The sequence below is a fragment of the Delphinus delphis genome, chromosome 19, assembly GCF_949987515.2.
Source record: "Delphinus delphis chromosome 19, mDelDel1.2, whole genome shotgun sequence".
In the NCBI taxonomy this organism is placed as follows: domain Eukaryota; kingdom Metazoa; phylum Chordata; class Mammalia; order Artiodactyla; family Delphinidae; genus Delphinus; species Delphinus delphis.
The window spans coordinates 45,380,046-45,397,974 of NC_082701.1; the positions used below are offsets into that span (position 1 = coordinate 45,380,046).

General features: G+C 38.6%; 2 protein-coding genes across 4 annotated transcripts in view; both read left to right on the forward strand.

Moving 5' to 3' along the window:
• Positions 1–7,503, forward strand: part of CPD (carboxypeptidase D) — a 67,234-nt gene extending 59,731 nt beyond the window's left edge. Inside the window, exons 18-21 of the mRNA XM_059997141.1 lie at positions 464–595; positions 1,142–1,327; positions 1,628–1,727; positions 3,370–7,503. Of these exons, the coding sequence (XP_059853124.1) occupies positions 464–595; positions 1,142–1,327; positions 1,628–1,727; positions 3,370–3,596 (645 nt within the window). The 3' untranslated portion in view covers positions 3,597–7,503. The remainder of the gene's footprint in view (positions 1–463; positions 596–1,141; positions 1,328–1,627; positions 1,728–3,369) is intronic.
• A 6,216-nt stretch (positions 7,504–13,719) lies between these two features.
• GOSR1 (golgi SNAP receptor complex member 1) overlaps positions 13,720–17,929 on the forward strand; it is a 50,312-nt gene continuing 46,102 nt past the window's right edge. For 2 of the 3 annotated variants that reach the window (XM_059997070.1, XM_059997072.1), the window contains exons 1-2: positions 13,720–13,811; positions 16,150–16,270. In XM_059997070.1, the coding sequence (XP_059853053.1) occupies positions 13,781–13,811; positions 16,150–16,270 (152 nt within the window). In that variant the 5' untranslated portion in view covers positions 13,720–13,780. The remainder of the gene's footprint in view (positions 13,812–16,149; positions 16,271–17,929) is intronic. The other variant, XM_059997071.1, reaches the window with a different exon arrangement.

Below are 17,929 nucleotides of genomic sequence, written 5' to 3' on the forward strand. Positions count from 1 at the left end.
AGCTGAGCCTGCGTATCCGGAGCCTGTGCTCCGCAACGGGAGAGACCACAGCAGTGAGAGGTCCGCGTACCGCAAAAAAAGAAAAAAAAAAAAACAGCAGTAACAGCAGTGAAGTTCCAGGGTTTAGAGGGAAGCTGACCCTCTGCATGTACTTATTCATTTATTCAACAAACCCTAATAAGAACCCCTCTACTGCCAGTCACTGTAGGAAGCACTGGAGATATAAAAATGAATTAGACATAGTCCCTGATCTTAAGAACTCTCTTAGGGGTGGCCATGTTTGTGACTGGTTATAATACCAAGTGGTTTATTTGTATTTGCTGTAAAATGCTTTACAGATTCTTTGTTTACACCACCCAGCTTTTCTTTTTATTCCATTCATTCCATTTGTCATATTACCTAGCCTCATTCTTACTTTTACTTATTAATTTTCCTACATTTGTTTTTGAATCTTATATTCCAGGATTATAGTGTTACCTATGGCCACTGTCCAGAAATCACAGTATACACAAGCTGCTGCTACTTTCCTAGTGCAGCACAACTCCCTTCGTTGTGGGCAGAAAATAAAAAATCTCTTCTTAGCATGTTGGTGGAGGTGAGTCTTTCCCTTTTAACTAGAAGCAAACTCCCAGGAATATGGTCATTGAAAACGTTTACCAAAATATTTTCTTAATCTTTTACCAAAATTTTGTATTGTTTATTTTAAATGTATGTAGAAAGGAGAGTTTTGTTCATTTTTTATTGCCTAAACAGGTGCCATGAGTTCGCATATCTGATGTATATTGAGGTAATTTAACCCTGTGAGATGCTGCAGGTTCTTCCATTTGAATATCACACGGAGTTACTCGAGACAGTGTCCTGTGGTGGGAAGTAAAGCATTCAAGACGTCGGAAGACTTGGGTTCAAACATTTTAGGCTTTGACTCTATCAGAGGCCTCTCTCCCCTTATTTCCATCTCCGTGCCTCTGAAGCAGTGAATGAGTAGCAAACAAGGTCAGAGTCCGTGGGGAGGGACAAATAAGCTAGACTTACAGAGGGTTTTGTTGTTTTGTTTGTTTTTGTCAGGCCTCAAGTTATGGCCTCTAGAATATCTGGCATTATGAAAACATAAATTTATATCTTAAACATGTATTTTTTTAAGGTTCACAAGGGAGTTCATGGATTTGTTAAAGATAAGACTGGAAAACCAATCTCTAAAGCAGTCATTGTGCTCAATGAAGGAATAAAAGTACACACAAAAGAGGGAGGTTATTTCCATGTACTGTTAGCCCCAGGTGTCCATAACATCAATGCCATTGCCGATGGGTATCAGCAACAACACTCCCAGGTAAGAAACTCAACTTGAGTGGTCTCATGTAAATTTTTATTATTAATAATACTTATATTTAATTTGAAACTCTTGTTCGAAAGCTTGTGGGGAATAAAGAAAAATGTGACCGCCTCTTGATTATGGTATTTGTTATCTTTCTATCCTTTAGCAACAAAAGGGAAATTGTTGTAGCATTTTGTGTACTTTAGATGACAATGAACCATCTCCTTGGTTTGCTATAAAGGCCCTAGGAATATAGCAGGGATACAATATACCTTAGGTAAACTTTTTCCTAATTCTTGCACTTTATCTTCCTAGGTCTTTGTGCATCATGATGCAGCCAGTTCTGTGGTAATAGTCTTTGACACAGATAACCGGATATTTGGTTTGCCAAGGGAGCTTGTGGTAACTGTATCAGGTAAAAAAATTTAAATTTTCAGTAGTTGAAGTTAAAACCAATTCTGACATTTCAATTTGAGAGTGGATCACCTCCACAATCACCCGAAAATAATCACTTTTCTTCTAACGTCTCCTATCTGAACATGATTTTCCTGGAACACTATTTTCTCATATGTTCTCATGGCTTGCCCCATCACATTTTCAGGTCTGTACTCAAATGTCACCTCCACAGAGAGGCCTTCCCTGATCACCCTAGCTAAAATAGTACCCCTGTCACTATCTCACCACCGTTTGTTTCTGTTAAAGCACTTATCACTACCTGCCGTTACATTATGTATTAGTCATCTATTTGTCTGTATTCGATCTCTCCCACTAAAACATAAACTCTGAGAGGACAGGGATTTCATCTGCCTCCCAGCGCCTAGAACCATGGGTTGGCATGTAGTGGGTCTTAATGAAGAGTTGTTGATTGAATGAATGATTTGCTTTATACTAAGATCATAAGTCCCTTGGACTTTGACTTATATTAGTTCTATTTTTTCCATGATCCTGGAAGGAGGGAATATTTGTTTTCTCCAGGCTTAATATGTGCCATTGCTTGAATCACTGAAAGTTTAGAAAGAAAAAATGTGGTAAAATAATAAATACTCTGCTGTATTGTATCTTTTGACACAAAGAGCCTTGGTTCATTTCTAAGTACAACTTGGACCTGATGCAAAATAACCAAGTTTTATTACAGGGTGTGTTGGGGAGAGATCCTTAGTTGAGAGAGAGTGGTATATTGGAAACATGGTCAAATCATAGAGCCTGTTGTGGGGTGTTTATGGTAGAGTTCTTAACTTGAATCGGATAAAGCATAAATCACTAAGTGCTTAGAAACATAGGAGCTGGGATTCAGTTTAAATCTGGCTCTGCCACCCATTTGCTGTTGTGAACCTAATTTTTTTTTTAATATTTGGCTGCGCTGGGTCTTAGTTGCGGCACCCACAGTCTTCACTGTCGTGTGCGGGATCTTTAGTTGCGGCATGTGGGATCTTTAGTTGTGGCATGCATGCAGGATCTAGTTCCCTGACCAGGGATCGAACCTAGGCCCCCTGCACTGGGAGCCTGGAGTCTTAACTACTGGACCACCAGGGAAGTCCCATGAACTTAATTTTTATTCTGATTTTATTGGTATTATTTTCTGTTACTTAGACTGTTACTCTGATAACCTTATGTAAAAATATTTTAAATAAATGAGGGATTTGGGATGAGATGAAAATTTACCAGAAAGGAAAAGTGGAAGTCATTGATTGATGAAAAGCAGGTTACACAACAGTAGACACAGTTTGATTTCATTGTGGTAAAAGAAAAAATATATGTGTACATACACACACGTGAAGGAAAATCCAGAAAAAATATGCCCTAGGGTTGTTAAAAATGACCTCGGGGTAATGGAGATGTGAAGTGGAGTTTGGGGTATGGGTTTTTAGTATTTTGCTTGTCTGTATTTTTCTAATTTTGCACATGATACATGTACCACTTCTGTAATAAAAAGGTTGTTTTTAAGTGAATGAAAATAAAATAAATGAAGGGCATAATATAAAAAGTGCTATTGTAAGCAGCTGCTTATATGTATTCTTCAACTAGAACACCACTCACGTGATGGTTTTGGTTGACAGGTGCCACCATGTCGGCATTGATCCTAACAGCCTGCATTATTTGGTGCATCTGCTCAATCAAGTCTAACAGACACAAGGATGGCTTTCATCGGCTCAGGCAGCATCATGATGAATATGAAGATGAAATTCGCATGATGTCAACCGGCTCCAAGAAGTCTCTCTTAAGCCACGAGTTCCAGGATGAAACAGACACTGAAGAGGAAACATTATATTCCAGCAAACATTGAAACACACACCTTGCATCTCTCCCAGCATAAGTACCAAGCAAAGTTACAGTTCCTTTTGGGAGACACTGCATTAAGAAGAGAGACTATTTTGCTTCTTCAAAGAGCTTTGGGAAGTTAACTTGCTAAATCTGTATTCTCTGTGAATTTGGCTGGCAGTTTTGAACTTCCCCTCCTTAAAGTACTCTTACCTTAAAAAGAAAAAAAAATCTGCTTTCTATTTATGCAGAGATGGGACAGCCACTTTGTTTTTCTTCTTAATTTAAGATGAGCTGTTTGGAGCTTATGCTATAACTGAAGAAAGCCAACTAGTGGATGTTGTATTTTGCACACCAGGTGTTTACTAGTGGCTTTAGCTTTTTCTCTTTATTTTAAATGGCCAAAAGAATCCAGAAACATTAAGGCAGGGACAGCAGTCAGAATCTGACATAAAGCTTTAAAAACTCGAGGTTTTTTCAACCTATTGAGGAGTACTTTTCTCTAGTTATTAAATAGCTGGAGTTTCTCTTATTATTCAGGTTTAATGGAGGCTGAATTGATTTTGAAACTTATGTAACATTAGGAAATGATTAAACGGGCTTCCGTATTTGGCTTTCTACCTGTTCCAAGGCTAGATCAGAACTGGTGGGCTGTGCTCTAAGCAGGATTTCACTACCTCTTGTGTAAGGTTTAGCAAAGCTGTAAACATCCCCATTTTAAGGGAGAACTTGTTGACTGTTGTGAAAGATCTCAGTGTCCATTTGCGTAGAGCTGAGAGGGAGATCTAGCAAAAGCTAAAACTCGTGTTGCCTATCTTTTAACTTGGTAAAAACCCACAGGTGCTGTTGCTTTTATCTGTGAAGCACTAGTTTATTCTAGGAATGCCTAATTCTTTACTATTTCCTAAATTTGAACCTTTTTCTATGTTGTACACTTAGGGTTTTCAGATGACCTGGCAATCGACAAGATCTGAATTCTACTGAAAATACCTGGAAGCGTGGAAGAGACCTACTTGCACATTCTTAACCTACCTTTGAACGCAGAATATCTACGCTCCTTGTTAGCCCAAGCCAGCGCCCTATCATAGCATCCTGTTATTGAAATAGCTTGGCCAACCTTATTCGTAAAGGCCTCTGCGTGTGATTGGGTTCTTTGTCCTAATGTTTCATTTGACGGTCTCTTCTTGATCAACCAATTTTGTTAAAAGTTCAGTTGAAAGCACTTAAATATGGCTCCCTCCATTAAAAAAAAAAGTAACACTGTAGTGAGAAAGTGTTATCTTCAGTGCCAGTGGGGTTACTGCAAAGGCCTAAAAGATTTGCGTTTTATTGTGTCTGTCATATCATGCTATTCAATGGAAATGATGCTTTTTGTAAGTATGAGTCTTACCAATGATCTAATGGTTTAATACCTTTGAATGTTTTAATGGCCAAGTTGCTGCTGAACTTGTACTAATTCAGGGGATCAAAAAACTTGCTTTCATCTTTTCAAGTTGTATTCTATATCCATTAATGTATCTATCATCCCAAAGCCTTCATGTGGAGGTGGTTTACCACCCATCTAGGTCATTCAACCGAGTATTGTGAGAAATGTACCCAAAGTGGCTTCATAAACAGAGATTTGCTTTAGCAGGAATAATGAAGTCATGACATTTATTAATGAGTATCTGTGATCTAATTTGGGTGGTTCCGGGTTAAGCCATTCTGGTATTAATCCTGTTATTAACAACTCGAAATTTTGAGCCCTTGCCACCCCACTCTTAGCCCACCACGTACACAGGACAGAGTTTGTGGGGTGCTAATACTTAATGAAATATACATGATTTAATTTCTTCTAATAATGCTCTACATTTTCCTTAAGGGGATGATGTGGTGGTATCGCTTTTTGCAGCTTTATTTTTGAGTGCAAAGTCAGAAAACCAACAAAGGGCCTATGAGTGGCTGGCTCTGCTTGGGACATTGCAGGTAGAAATGAAACAAAGTTGACATGACAACCTTTACTTTATTAGCATTGGTCTTCACTAGAGGATGCCTTTTAAATTCATCTCTGTCTTAAATTAAACATGTCTTTCACTGTACATCACAGTGGCTGGAGTCCATTGCCTTTTAAGCATGTGTAAACTATTTTTAGAGATGAACATACAGGTAGTTCTTTTAATAATTTTTCCTGAAAGGAAAACCAAATTCTGCTATGAATCTTGAATCTCTAATGAATTTCTAAATAATGCATTGCTCTGGAAAACAAGGCCTTCTCAGCCTATGTTACCTGTTAACATGAATGTACAGGGTAATGACTACTAAGACTGTGTTCTCTGCCCTGCTTTGTCTTTTATTTGTGGATCTAATCTAATATGAGACCACATCAACTGCTTAAGGCATTGAAGCCATATGGCATGGGGAATGCATTTCTTCAGTATTTCTCCTAGAGACTTTCCATTTCCTTGGAGTCATGGAGGCAAGTAAGTATCACAGTATTAAGAAATTTGCCCAAGCCTGAGTTGTGCCTTTCTTTACTCACAAGGCTTTTGTTTTTTTGTCCTGGTGATCAGTTTGTAAGCCTTCTTCCCTCCCAGCTCCTTAATAAAAGCAAAGTGATTGAGTAGGTAATGTTCAAAGTGTCTGCCTATGTAAATGCACTTGTACTGATTATGCAGTTCAATAAGATGAACTCAAGTTAATTTCAGAAGGAAAGACCCTTTAGTTTTGATGTATTTCGCTGAACATTTGAGTAGTAGTTGGGATCCCATCCAGTTGAGGAATGCTTGCGATTCTCTTTGGAGGGAATGTGCTTTGGGACTTTGTCATCCTCCAGAAAGGAAACGTAATGTATATTTGGCCCAGTGTGATTGATTGGTTAATCTTTGGTAACTTTCACCTGAATGGGATTTGCTGAATTAATGAATATTGAACTTAAAACTAATTATGAGTTGACAAATAAATAAAAGGTAGTGCTTATGCCTGAGCTTATTGTGTTTCTGAGCTACCACCAGGTTACTCAGTAACCAGGACCTGTTCTTCTATTTCCATTTATTTTCAGCAGTAAATCATTTTATTGTGGCCTGAAGTGCACTTGTGCCAGGTTCTGTCCTTGCTGTATTAAAAGCTTCTTGGCTATGAATGCTGTAACAGTGCCCTATGTTATGGTTCTCTGGTGGAATTGTTTTTAACAGGAGCAACTTTAATGTTACTACAAAAAAGTCCACTATGGTTGATGTTCAGTGATCTTCTATATAGCAAATTTTTGATAAGTATTTGGTTTCTGATTTGCTTTAATTAAAGCAGATTTGGGGGGGGGGTGATTAGAGCCCTTGATTAATGTCAGCTGAACTTGGATTTCCAGTTCACGAAGAAATGTTTCCCAACATCCAATCCTCCTATTTTTAGCAATAATTCATTAATATTCCACTTGACTTTCAGAATATTATCCTAGTTGATTTCCATTTGGCAGAATCTATTGTGAAACTTGAAAATAGGCTACCATTTTGAGGCATTTGGATATAAATTATATAAATATGTATGATTATGGCTTTTACAAATGGCATAACATGAGTATACTAGCTACCTTCTATGCTGGCCATGCTGCAGACTTTCTGGAGGTATGCCATAATGGTATTTTTTTACACACAGATTAAAAATCAACTTTTCACCTCCCCATTTTTTCAGAGTGACATTCCCCAGCTCCAGAACAATCTATAGCTATTTATATGAGGTGCCCAGAACTCATTCATCTCAAGTGCTTCAGTCTTTGGTTCATTTTCATGCACTGTGCCTTCAAAATGAAATTTTTAAAAGGGACTTTAAACAAAGTTGAATAGTAGTTTTAAAAAGTCAATCTGTGTAATTTATGTGAAATCTAAATGTAATGAGGGCCTTTCTGTTTTTTATATGTAAACAGATCTACTAATCCTGTATAAAAGTTATTTTATGATGTTTGTCTTTCTTTGTGTTTTGTCTCATAATCTTTTTTCAAAAGCAATAGACCAGAAAAAGTTACTGTTCCAATTCGAAAGTTATGGATTTAGTTTTTCTACCTATATGAGGGGAAAAATAGTCCCAGGCAAGGAATACAGGTTGTTAGCTGCAGAGTGTTTCTGTCTTCATGAATTGACTTAAAATAAAACTATGTTTCTGGAATAATTACATAGTAGCCACAGCTCAGCTAGATTGATATGTGTCCAGTCATTCCACAATGAACATAATAAAAGTGGCCATTGAAAGGTTTATGTACCCATTTCAAGGTTGTTTGTTTAAAATTTGGTTCTTTTTACAGATGAGCTGAGTTAGAGTAATGTGTCCTGGCACTTTTAGGCACAGTGGCAATGAATTTAATATCCCCTTTTCATTTAGCAATAACTTGTTGATACTGCTGCTCTAATAGGAATTGGGAAAACAAAGTTATATAAAAAACATGGGCTCTGCTGAGAAGGAATTCATACTCCAGACCAGAAAAATAGAAATGGAAATAAGCTGTACTTCTATAGTGACGGGTTCCTCTGAAAAGAAAGTCTGCTATAGAGGAAGAACAGCATAGAGATCTGAGCATGGACTTTGGAGTTGAACCAATCTCAGACTGACTCTTGGCTCTGCTCTTGCTTCCTGTGTGACTTAGTTTTGTATAAGCTTCTTAACATTCTCTGAGTCTTAGTTTCTCTACTGGTTAAGGAATAATACCTGAAAGGATTGGAGCGGGAATTAAGCGAAATAATGTTAGCAAAGGGCCCAACATAATATTTGACTCAGAATTGAATTACCATGGTAACCAGCATCATTTGCTGTTTTCTGATCCCTGTGAAAGAAAGTTATTTTATCAAATATATGAACAAAGATCTGTTTACAGGTGGCCTTTTAAATGTAGAAGAAATCCCTAGACATGAATACTAAAAATGAAATAAAAGTTTCCATTATGTGGTTCCATAAATTGTCTATAGCATGGCAGTAAAGTTTTAAATTGTGCCAAATGCTTCCTATTTGTTTTTAAATAAAATTAGATTATATTTATGCTTATTCAGTGAAAACAGCCTTACTTAAGTGCTGCGAGAAATATGAACCATAAAGATGGCTCTTTTCCCCCCAACGTTTGAAATATTTTCCTGAATTTTTGTCTGGAGTTTTCTCATAACTCAATCAAGAAACTTTTGGTTTGTGTTATAAATAGTAACCTACCAATTATATTCAGTTTTTCAGATTTCTAGAAGCTGATTGTTCTCAGCAAAGTAAACATGAATGCTCAATGCTAATGCACTACTCAGTTACGAATAAATGCTATCACGTAGGTCTTCACCTCTTACTCTCGCTTGCAGTTAGAATGCCAACTGATGCTATGCTGTTTACAGCCTCAGATAAATACACCATTAACTCCCAATTCAAAACCAATGAAATCAGCCTATAAAGCCAAATTTTAACTTTAGTATCACAATTTCCACCTACATTAATCAGTAGAATGTTAAAAGTAAGCATGTTATTTGGCATTGTGCCTGGAATCCTATTCTCTATCACTGTGTAAACAAAGGTCAACGAGGCAAGCAAGAATTAGAGTAGAAAGTCATTCAAGGTTAGAGGCCAGCCTGGAAAAAGCTTGAAAGCAGAAGGGTGAGAAGCTTGATTAGATTGAAAAATGTGATCATTGGAAGTGGGGGTATATAGAGATGGATGCCTCACATTCAGCTAAGACAGTTTATTGATTCAATCAGAAGCCGTATGAAGAGATTTTGATATAGTCAGAGCTGTAGGTGGAAAATAAAAGTAGTAGGAGGAGAAATTTAAGATAGAACATGTAGAAAGAGATTATGGATTAAATAGAAATTGTTTTAACATGGATTATATTCTGTGATTGTCATTGAGGTTGAGCCAAAGTGAAAGAATCACGGGGAAGGTCTAGATTGCTAGATCTGAACCACTAGTAATTTCGAGTATTTGCAGTTATTGCAACACTTATAAGTATTATCATCACTTACTTTTGTATGATTCCTATTAGAGTTTCTCAAGATCAAACGACTTCTGATTTGGTGTTTGAAAGATGGCAGGTGCCCAGAAAAATTGATCCTAAAGATAGTTAGGGAATGGGATAGATGGGGAGTGGGTATATTATGGTAATAGCTGAATTGGATGACTGCTGGATTTTAAAAATAATTTAGAAGATTTAGATTTCCCGAAAAGTTGCGAAGATAATATAGAATTGGCGGCTGGACTTTTATTTGGAGGGTGTGGGTGTTGGGAGGGCAGAAGAGAAAGGATTGTACAGTTTGCTATTCAGCGGGACTTGAACACATTTGAAAAGGAGTGAGCATAGGAGGGAACACGATGTCTAGAACCTAGTCAGGTACGTAGAGCCTGGGTAGTCCAGGTGTCAAGCCACGTGGGACTACTTCTAGTTCAACTTAGATCTTCTCTAGCGGAAGGTATCTCCGTCCTAGATTTGGAGATCTCACTATTTTTCAAGAGCGATGACCAAACATGGAAAAAGATAACTAAGCATGTAGAGAAATAAGACACCACCAGTAAAAAAAGCAGAAAAAGCCCACCAGCTTCAGATGACGACATTATCAAACACTGTAAAGCAAATAAACTTATTGTTTTCAAAGAAATAAAAGATAAACCTGAGACTATCACAGGTAAAATAATAGAACTTCTAAAAATGAAAGTACAGAAACTAAAATGGATAGTTGGCAATGGCAGTTTGGACACAGAGAAGCAGAAACTAGAAGGCAGATCTATAGATTCTCTCCTCTGCAGCTGAGACAAAATGGTAGAAAATAGGAAGGAGAGGGTAAAAATATGACGAATGCATGTTTGATCATTTGTTCTAGAGAGAAAGAGGAGAAAGAATGAAGCATAGGAAACTAAGAGACAACGATGGAGAATTTTCCAAAATTGATAAATGGTATCTGTAGATGAAACTCCATCCAAGACAGACAAAGTAAACATCCACACTTAGACACATTGGTGAGACTGCTGAGCATCAAAGACAAAGAGAAAAAAATGTAAAGCAGAAAGAAAAGAAATTAACTTCAAAGAATTAGCAATTAGACTGAGATTAGAATCACTCCCCACAAAGGAAACCAGCACAGTGAAATTAAACTTTGGAAGTGCCAGGGAAGACATTAACTTCCAACATAGAATTCTCTATTGAACACATCTTTCAAGAATGAAGGTGAGGGCCTTCCCTAGCAGTCCAGTGGTTAGGGCTCCAGGCTTCCACTGCTGGGGGCATGGGTTCGATCCCTGGTCGGGGAACTAAGATCCCACGTGCCGTATGGTGCGGCCAAAAAATTTAAAAAAGAATGAAGGTAAACGTCCAGGTAGCTGAAAACATTGGTGGCAACCTAAGCTCCCCATCTCCCAATATTTCGTTGTAAAATAAGGCAAAAAACAAGAAAGAAAAAGTAAATCTATACAAAAACCTCAGTGTAACTTGAAGCCAGACAATTTTGAAACTTCAAACTGACAATAAAATGAGAAAAATCACCAAATCTCTGCATATACTTTCACATGCCTGCCCCAGTCCCACCTCAGAGCAAGGCTTTGTGGAGAGAAGGCAGAGGGAGATGAACTTCAAGAAAGAGAGAAGAAGGATGCCAGCAAATGGGCCTAAAGTTAGTGTAAAACTACTGCCAAAAAGACTAAGTGCACCATAAGTCTGAATGCTCTAAAAAATATGTGCAAGCAGATCAGAGCACAAACCATAGAGAAGGGGCTTCAAAGCGAGCACAATTTAAAGGGGCTGGTGTAATCTAAGCGGGCAGTCTCTGAAATACAGAAAAAAAGTGAAAAAGGAGATGGACCTTTTGACAATTAGGTGATGAGAGAGAAAAGAAAAAGGAAAATTTACAGTCCTGCAAGATAAATGAAAACTGCAAAATTGGAACACTTATGACCCCTCCCTATCACCAAAACAAACCAACAAAAACCCCACTAAAGCATGTGAACTTTGCTGTATGGACAGAAGAGATCTCAGCCATGAAGCATGGAAATATCAGTAACAGATATGGACATTGATAAGGAAGAAACAAATTTGTCATTATTTGTAGATATGATTGTGCATGTGAAAAATACAAAAAATCTACAGATAAGTTAGAGATAATAACATAACTTAGCTGTACTTCCAGTTATGGGTGGATTAAAACAGAAAGACCTTCCCATCAAGAATAATTAGAAAAGCTTGGATTTTAAAACAACCACCAAAAAACCTGTTGAAGGATTGGAGAGCTACTAAAGTAACAAAGACTTAGGGGTCAAGATCCTAGCAAAGGGAATTCAGGGATGAAAATAATAAAGTTTTTACCTTAAGTTATTGGTTGATTCATAAGTGGTGACTAAGAGTTTAGAGATGCCTGGTAGCAGAGAGGCCAGGCAAGAGGCAGAGAACCATGCAGAAGCTTTAGGCAGTACCACTGTGTGGCAGGAAATATGAATTCAGCACCTATCAAGGCAGTGGGCACCGGTCAACTTTAAGTTAGGACACTTGAATGGCTACACATTAGAAGTAAGGGCTAGTCAGAAACAGACCAATTTTTATGTAGAATCCCACTTGGTATTAGTCCCATCCCATACTGGAGTAAGCTGATCTGCCCCTACTTGAACTGCCTGCAAGAAGCAGCAAACTGTGCCTGGAGCAAGATACCATCTAGAGCCTCAAATGATTACTACAGATTTTAATCCATAACATATAGCATCCAGTTAAAAGTTACTTTTATTGTCACATCTCAAATGATGAAAGATCAAGAAAAAAATAGAAACAGTCCCACAGGAGTTACAGATTTTTCAGTTATCAATCAGAAACTTTAAAACAATGGCAAGGAATAAATTCAAAAAAGTATAAGACAATGAAGATTTTTTTTTTTTTTGCGGTACGTGGGCCTCTCACTGTTGTGGCCTCTCGCGTTGCAGAGCACAGGCTCCGGACGCGCAGGCTCAGTGGCCATGGCTCACGCGCCCAGCCGCTCCGCGACATGTGGGATCCTTCCGGACCGGGGCACGAACCCATGTCCCCTGCATCGGCAGGCGGACTCTCAACCACTGCGCCACCAGGGAAGCCCCCAAGATGAAGAATTTTAGCAGATAATTAAAATCTATTAAAAATTAAACGGAGGCTTTCATTTCTCAACAAAATGGACTAGATGTATTTCTCTTCTATTCCTCCCACTAAGCACAGCAAAAAACCTCATGCGTTATATATAAAACAAAGAAGACTCAGAAAGGTGGAGAGAAGAAGGCAGACCAGCTAGGAACCTCCAAGGGACCTCCAGCATCCAAGGAACGACACTGTGGTGAGTTCCTTGGTTTTCTTTTTGCCTCATATATCCCATAATAGATGTTGCCTCATATATCCCATAATGGATGCTGGAGAAGCTGGCAACCCAGAAGTGGCACACGGGCTTAGTTGCTCCGCGGCACGTAGGATCTTCCCAGGCCGGGGCTCGAACCCGTTTCCCCTGCATTGGTAGGCAGATTCTTAACCACTGCGCCACCAGAGAAGCCCCAGGTGTGATTTTAAAACCTTTACAAGACGTAAGATTTCTGCATTTCACAAAAACTGGTAAAATGTGGACACGAGCAAACTGTGATAATTTATGTATCTATAAAGAGTGAGTTTGGACAGCTGATTTTAACAGGTTGAGGGGTCAGGATGAGGCACATGGAAGCAGTTAGCACACACTTTTTAGATTTGGCGGCTGGGAAGGAAAGAGGGCTGGGATTCTACCGTAGAGGAAAAGGCGGCCAGTGGAGACGAGCACATATATCAGAGATGTGGGATAATGGAACACAGGCAGAGGTAGCATGAAGAGGTTGTTCTTGGGAAGAAAAGAGCCTCTGGCTTGGAGAAGAGAAAGAGGCTGGCTGAAGATGCACATTTGAGAGAAGGTGAAGGAAACAGGTAGTTGTGTCTAAGGATAACTTTCTTCTCAGCCTGGGAGGTCCCTGTTGGAGAGGGGATAAGCCCAGCTGAGGGCGATGATGTAGGTTTAGGGCGCGGAGAGCGGATACCAACACCAGAAAGGCAGATGTTCAGGGAGTGTCAGGCGCTAAACCTGAAGTTGTCAGTCTCGCTGCTCAAAAGGTGTAAAATGATGAATTGACCGCCAGGTGGCGGTGTCTGTGGAAGCTCACGTATCCCATCGGCCCTGGCGCCAAGCGGAAGAAGGCGTGGAAATGACTCTCTGGCCTGCATCGCCTCTACTCTCCTAACCCGACTGACGTTGGACAACAAAGATGGCGGCAGGAACCAGCAATTACTGGGAAGGTAAGGGGAGACTTCCGTCTGCGTCTCGCCGAGGGGCAGAAGAGCTGAGCGAGGACGGGTCTTGGCGGAGGCAGCAGGGGGAAGAGCCTGTCTTCCGGAGCGGCCGAGTTGACGGGCAGGGCCGGGCTAGTGCGAGCCGCCGGGCCTGGGGGCTGTAGAGACCGTGCGGTCTGGGGAGGGGACTGACCTGAGCGACAGCGGGACCTGGGGCAGGGGTTGGGCAGAGAGGGCTGAGCCGGGACCGAGAGGAAGAGGGTTTGAGTCGCCGGAGGAGAGCTGGGTTGAGGGGGGAGCGGAACTCGGACGAAGGGGGTTGGGTGTGAACTCTGGGAGGAAACGAGTGTTGAGCGAGAATATGCCGAGTCCAGGAGACTGGAGGTATCAGCGCCTTAGAGTTGAGGTAACTGTTGGGCAGTTGAGTAGGAAAAGAGGAAGGAGAAACTTGTCAGTCCGGTCCATCGAGGGAAGTTGTGTGGGCGGAATGTCTCCCTCCTGTTGGGTCCGCTTGGCACCTTCAGGCTGGGACTTCGAGGATTGGGTGTGGAGTCAGGTTTGAAGGCAGAGGAAATAACTTTACCCTCTGCTCTGGAAATCGGTTTTCTTAAAAAGAGAAAGTTGAGAGAACCAGTGTGAGTTGTAATTATTGTATTTGCTTTACCTCTTCTACCAAAAAAAATCTTGTGACTTGACAAGCAAGTTTATTTAATCTGAAAATATGGTTTGATAAAATGGGCTCATGTAAAACTCATTCCTGGACCATGATGATAAGCAGAGATCAGAGAAGGCTGATCTTTTTCTTTCAGTTGTCTCTTTGCTTTACTGCAAAATAGAAACTACTCTCCGAATCCCTTTTCCCTTTTAACCTATTTCCTCTTGCTACCCACCGAAGCCTCTGGAACCCACCACAAATAGCAGTATTGTCACTATCAGCCACTTGGTCTCAAATACTTAATTCTGAGGTCATCCATACTTGCTTGTTATACTTTCAAAATGCTTTTACTTGATGTTTTCTACTATAGAAGACAGTTACTAATTACAGAGAAGCATGCTTATAGTTTAAAACATGTATTAAAACGGTTATTTGAAATGTGTGTGCTAGCTAGAAAATATTTTAAAATTATGTAGAAGTGGCTATTGGTATCTTGAACATTAGTCATTAGGCTATACTTTCTTGAAGCGTCATGCTCTAATAATTATAGCAGCTTATTATTGACAGCCTACTCTGTGCCAGGTGCCTTAAACACATGATTAGTAATGCATAGGAAAACCCTGAAGCTAGGGGTTTAAAAAACAAAAAGCAGAGATTCATAGGTTAAGTAGATTGTGAATAAATCAGAGCCAGTTCTCAGAACTTCAGAACTTTAGGCTGAGCTGAGATTCTAACTGAGGTTTGGTCTCTGAGAAAATGTGCTCCCCTGTATTACCTGCATGCTGCTTCCTACTTCTGGTTGCTGATAAGTATATTGAAATAATGTTTCATATTCTTGTTCCTGAAAGATGAGATCTTTATACTATGCCTTCTGTATTTCAGCCCTTTTATTTTGACCTCTACTTCACCATTAATGAGAGTATTCACATCTAGATATGGGCTTCCTCTCACTCAACCACCTTAGATGCCAAACCATTATACCAATTTCTCTGCATGCTTGTTTGCTTCTGTTCTTTAAAAACTTACACTCTTATTTCTGTTTTACTTATATTTGACCTTGTCGGTAGCACATCGTTTACTGCCAAACTCATCCTCTCCACATATCTTTCAGTAAGCTTATTGAAAGACAGTTTTTTAAATCTTTGTCAGTGATTTTTTTCTTTACACTCAAGCACTTACTCACTGTACTGTTAAGAATTTCATAAGCTTAATAAAGCTTTGGAACATAAAGAGATAGGAAAATCCTTGTCAAAAACAGTGATGGTTTCTTTCTTATAAAGTTAGCTGGTAAATTGATATAATGCTTGTCATAAACCATACTCGGTTCCTTTGTGATTTGTATTCTCTTCTGTTTTCCCCTGAATTAAAATTAAAAATTTTAGCTGTTGCTATATAAGTAATTTCAGGGATGTTAGAACAGCATTTGTTGTCTAGCTGTCTTTGGGATAAAGCTGAAAATTTGCATTTCCCACTGTTTCTCCCCTTTTTGCCTCATCTGAAGTTTAAATAAGTGACAATTTGCTTTCCTGGGTAGGTGTTTGGTTTGCTTCTTTTAATACTTTTCTTTAAGGGGGACTCTAGATATATGATCATTTTCATAGTTTGTTTTCTTCAGAAAAGTTTTGTGATTTTTATATCTACTGATGGATTTTTTGTGTCTAATTATTTGCTTTTGTAATTTTGTTAAAGATCTCAGGAAACAGGCTCGACAGCTGGAAAATGAGCTTGACCTGAAACTAGTTTCCTTCAGTAAACTATGTACAAGTTATAGTCACAGCAGTGCCCGAGATGGAAGACGCGACAGGTATAGGTACTACCAGATTCTCTCTATTATGCCTTAAACTATATAATGTTTTTGAAGCATTAAAAAAATAAAGTAAAATATATAACTCTGTAACTTGGTCTATTGGTAAATTTTTGGTATTTTATTTTTTGTTTTTGCCTTGTTTTTTAGTGACTTATAAAAATTCTTAAGTCTTGAGATGAACATTTATTTGGGATCCTTAGGCAAAGACTGTGTTGTTGTCAGGAGGAAAATGCTAAGGCTTAAGAGTGAGTTTGCATCAGAAATAAGCCAGTATAAGGAAATGTTGCTTTGCCCACATTGTATTTCTTATATTTTCTGATTGCTAAATGGATCTGAGAGACTACTCAAATGCACAGTATACCTACTGGTATTCTGGTGTTTTAGAGTTAATCTAATGCAGTGTGTATCCTCACTGTTAATGATCGAAGCTCTTTTAAATTTTGGTTCTTTTTTGAGAAACTGGTATACTACTATTTTGAACATATTTAAATGTATTCTTATCTTTGAAACTCACTTTAGACCATCCACTTTGTTTTGAAAAATATTAGGAAATATTTAAGACACTTAGGAAGATATAAAGAATAATATAATGGATCCCCATGTGCCTATCTCCCACTTTAAGAAATAATCATTACCAATTCAGTTGAGGCCCCTGATGGCATCCCATTTTCTCCCTCCGGGTAACCTCCATATATTTTTACTACATATATATTTGTGTTCCTGAACAATTCATAAGAGTTATTTTGCAACTTGCTTTTTTGTGTAACATTATTTTTGAGATTAAGCTATGGATACATTTAACTCTAGTATATTCATTTGCTGCATATAGTATTACATTGTGTGCTTGTATCAGTTTATTCTGTAGATGAGTGTTGTTTCTAATTTTTGCTTATTTTAATAATTTTAAACACAAGAGTGTTCATCATGCCTCAGGTCCTGTTTTTAAGAGCTTTATATAAAGGCTGCTGGCAACACTTTTACTTATTTTACATACCTTCTTGAGGATTGGTGGTAGGTGGGATATTTTTTCAGCTAGTAATAATAAAAACTGAGCTTGGATTTGAAACCAGATCTTTCTATATCCTGAGCCCATGCTCCAAACCTTTCTGTGTACATTCCAACAAAAGTCTTATTTCAGTACTATAGCCAGTGTTGCTTCTTTTTACAAGGTCACATGATTAAAGAATTAAAGATAGCAGGGCCAACATATTGACTTTAGGAGCTAAAAGTAAGCTATTGGCATGTCACATAGCTTTGATTGCAATGCATTGCTTTCGGCTTGCCTTTATTTAACAGGTAAAGAGAATGAGAAATATTCTTTTCTATGAGTAAACTTATTTTATCACTAGAAAGCATTTTTCCTGAATTTAAGTCTCCCATTTGACTATGCCAGTGAGTATACAATTTTAAAACTCCAAACTGTTAAGAGATACGATTACATGATGCTTTTCCTGTGTTCTCTGTGTATCACGATCTTAATTCAGACGCACCTTGTTTTATTGCGCTTTGTTCTATGTGCTTCACAGATATTGCATTTTTTTACAAATTGAAGGTTGCAGCCTTGTGTTTAGAAGTCTGTTGGTGCCATTTTTCCAACAGCATTTGCTCACTTCGTGTATCTGTGTCACATTTGGTAATTCTCGCAACATTTCAAACTTTTTC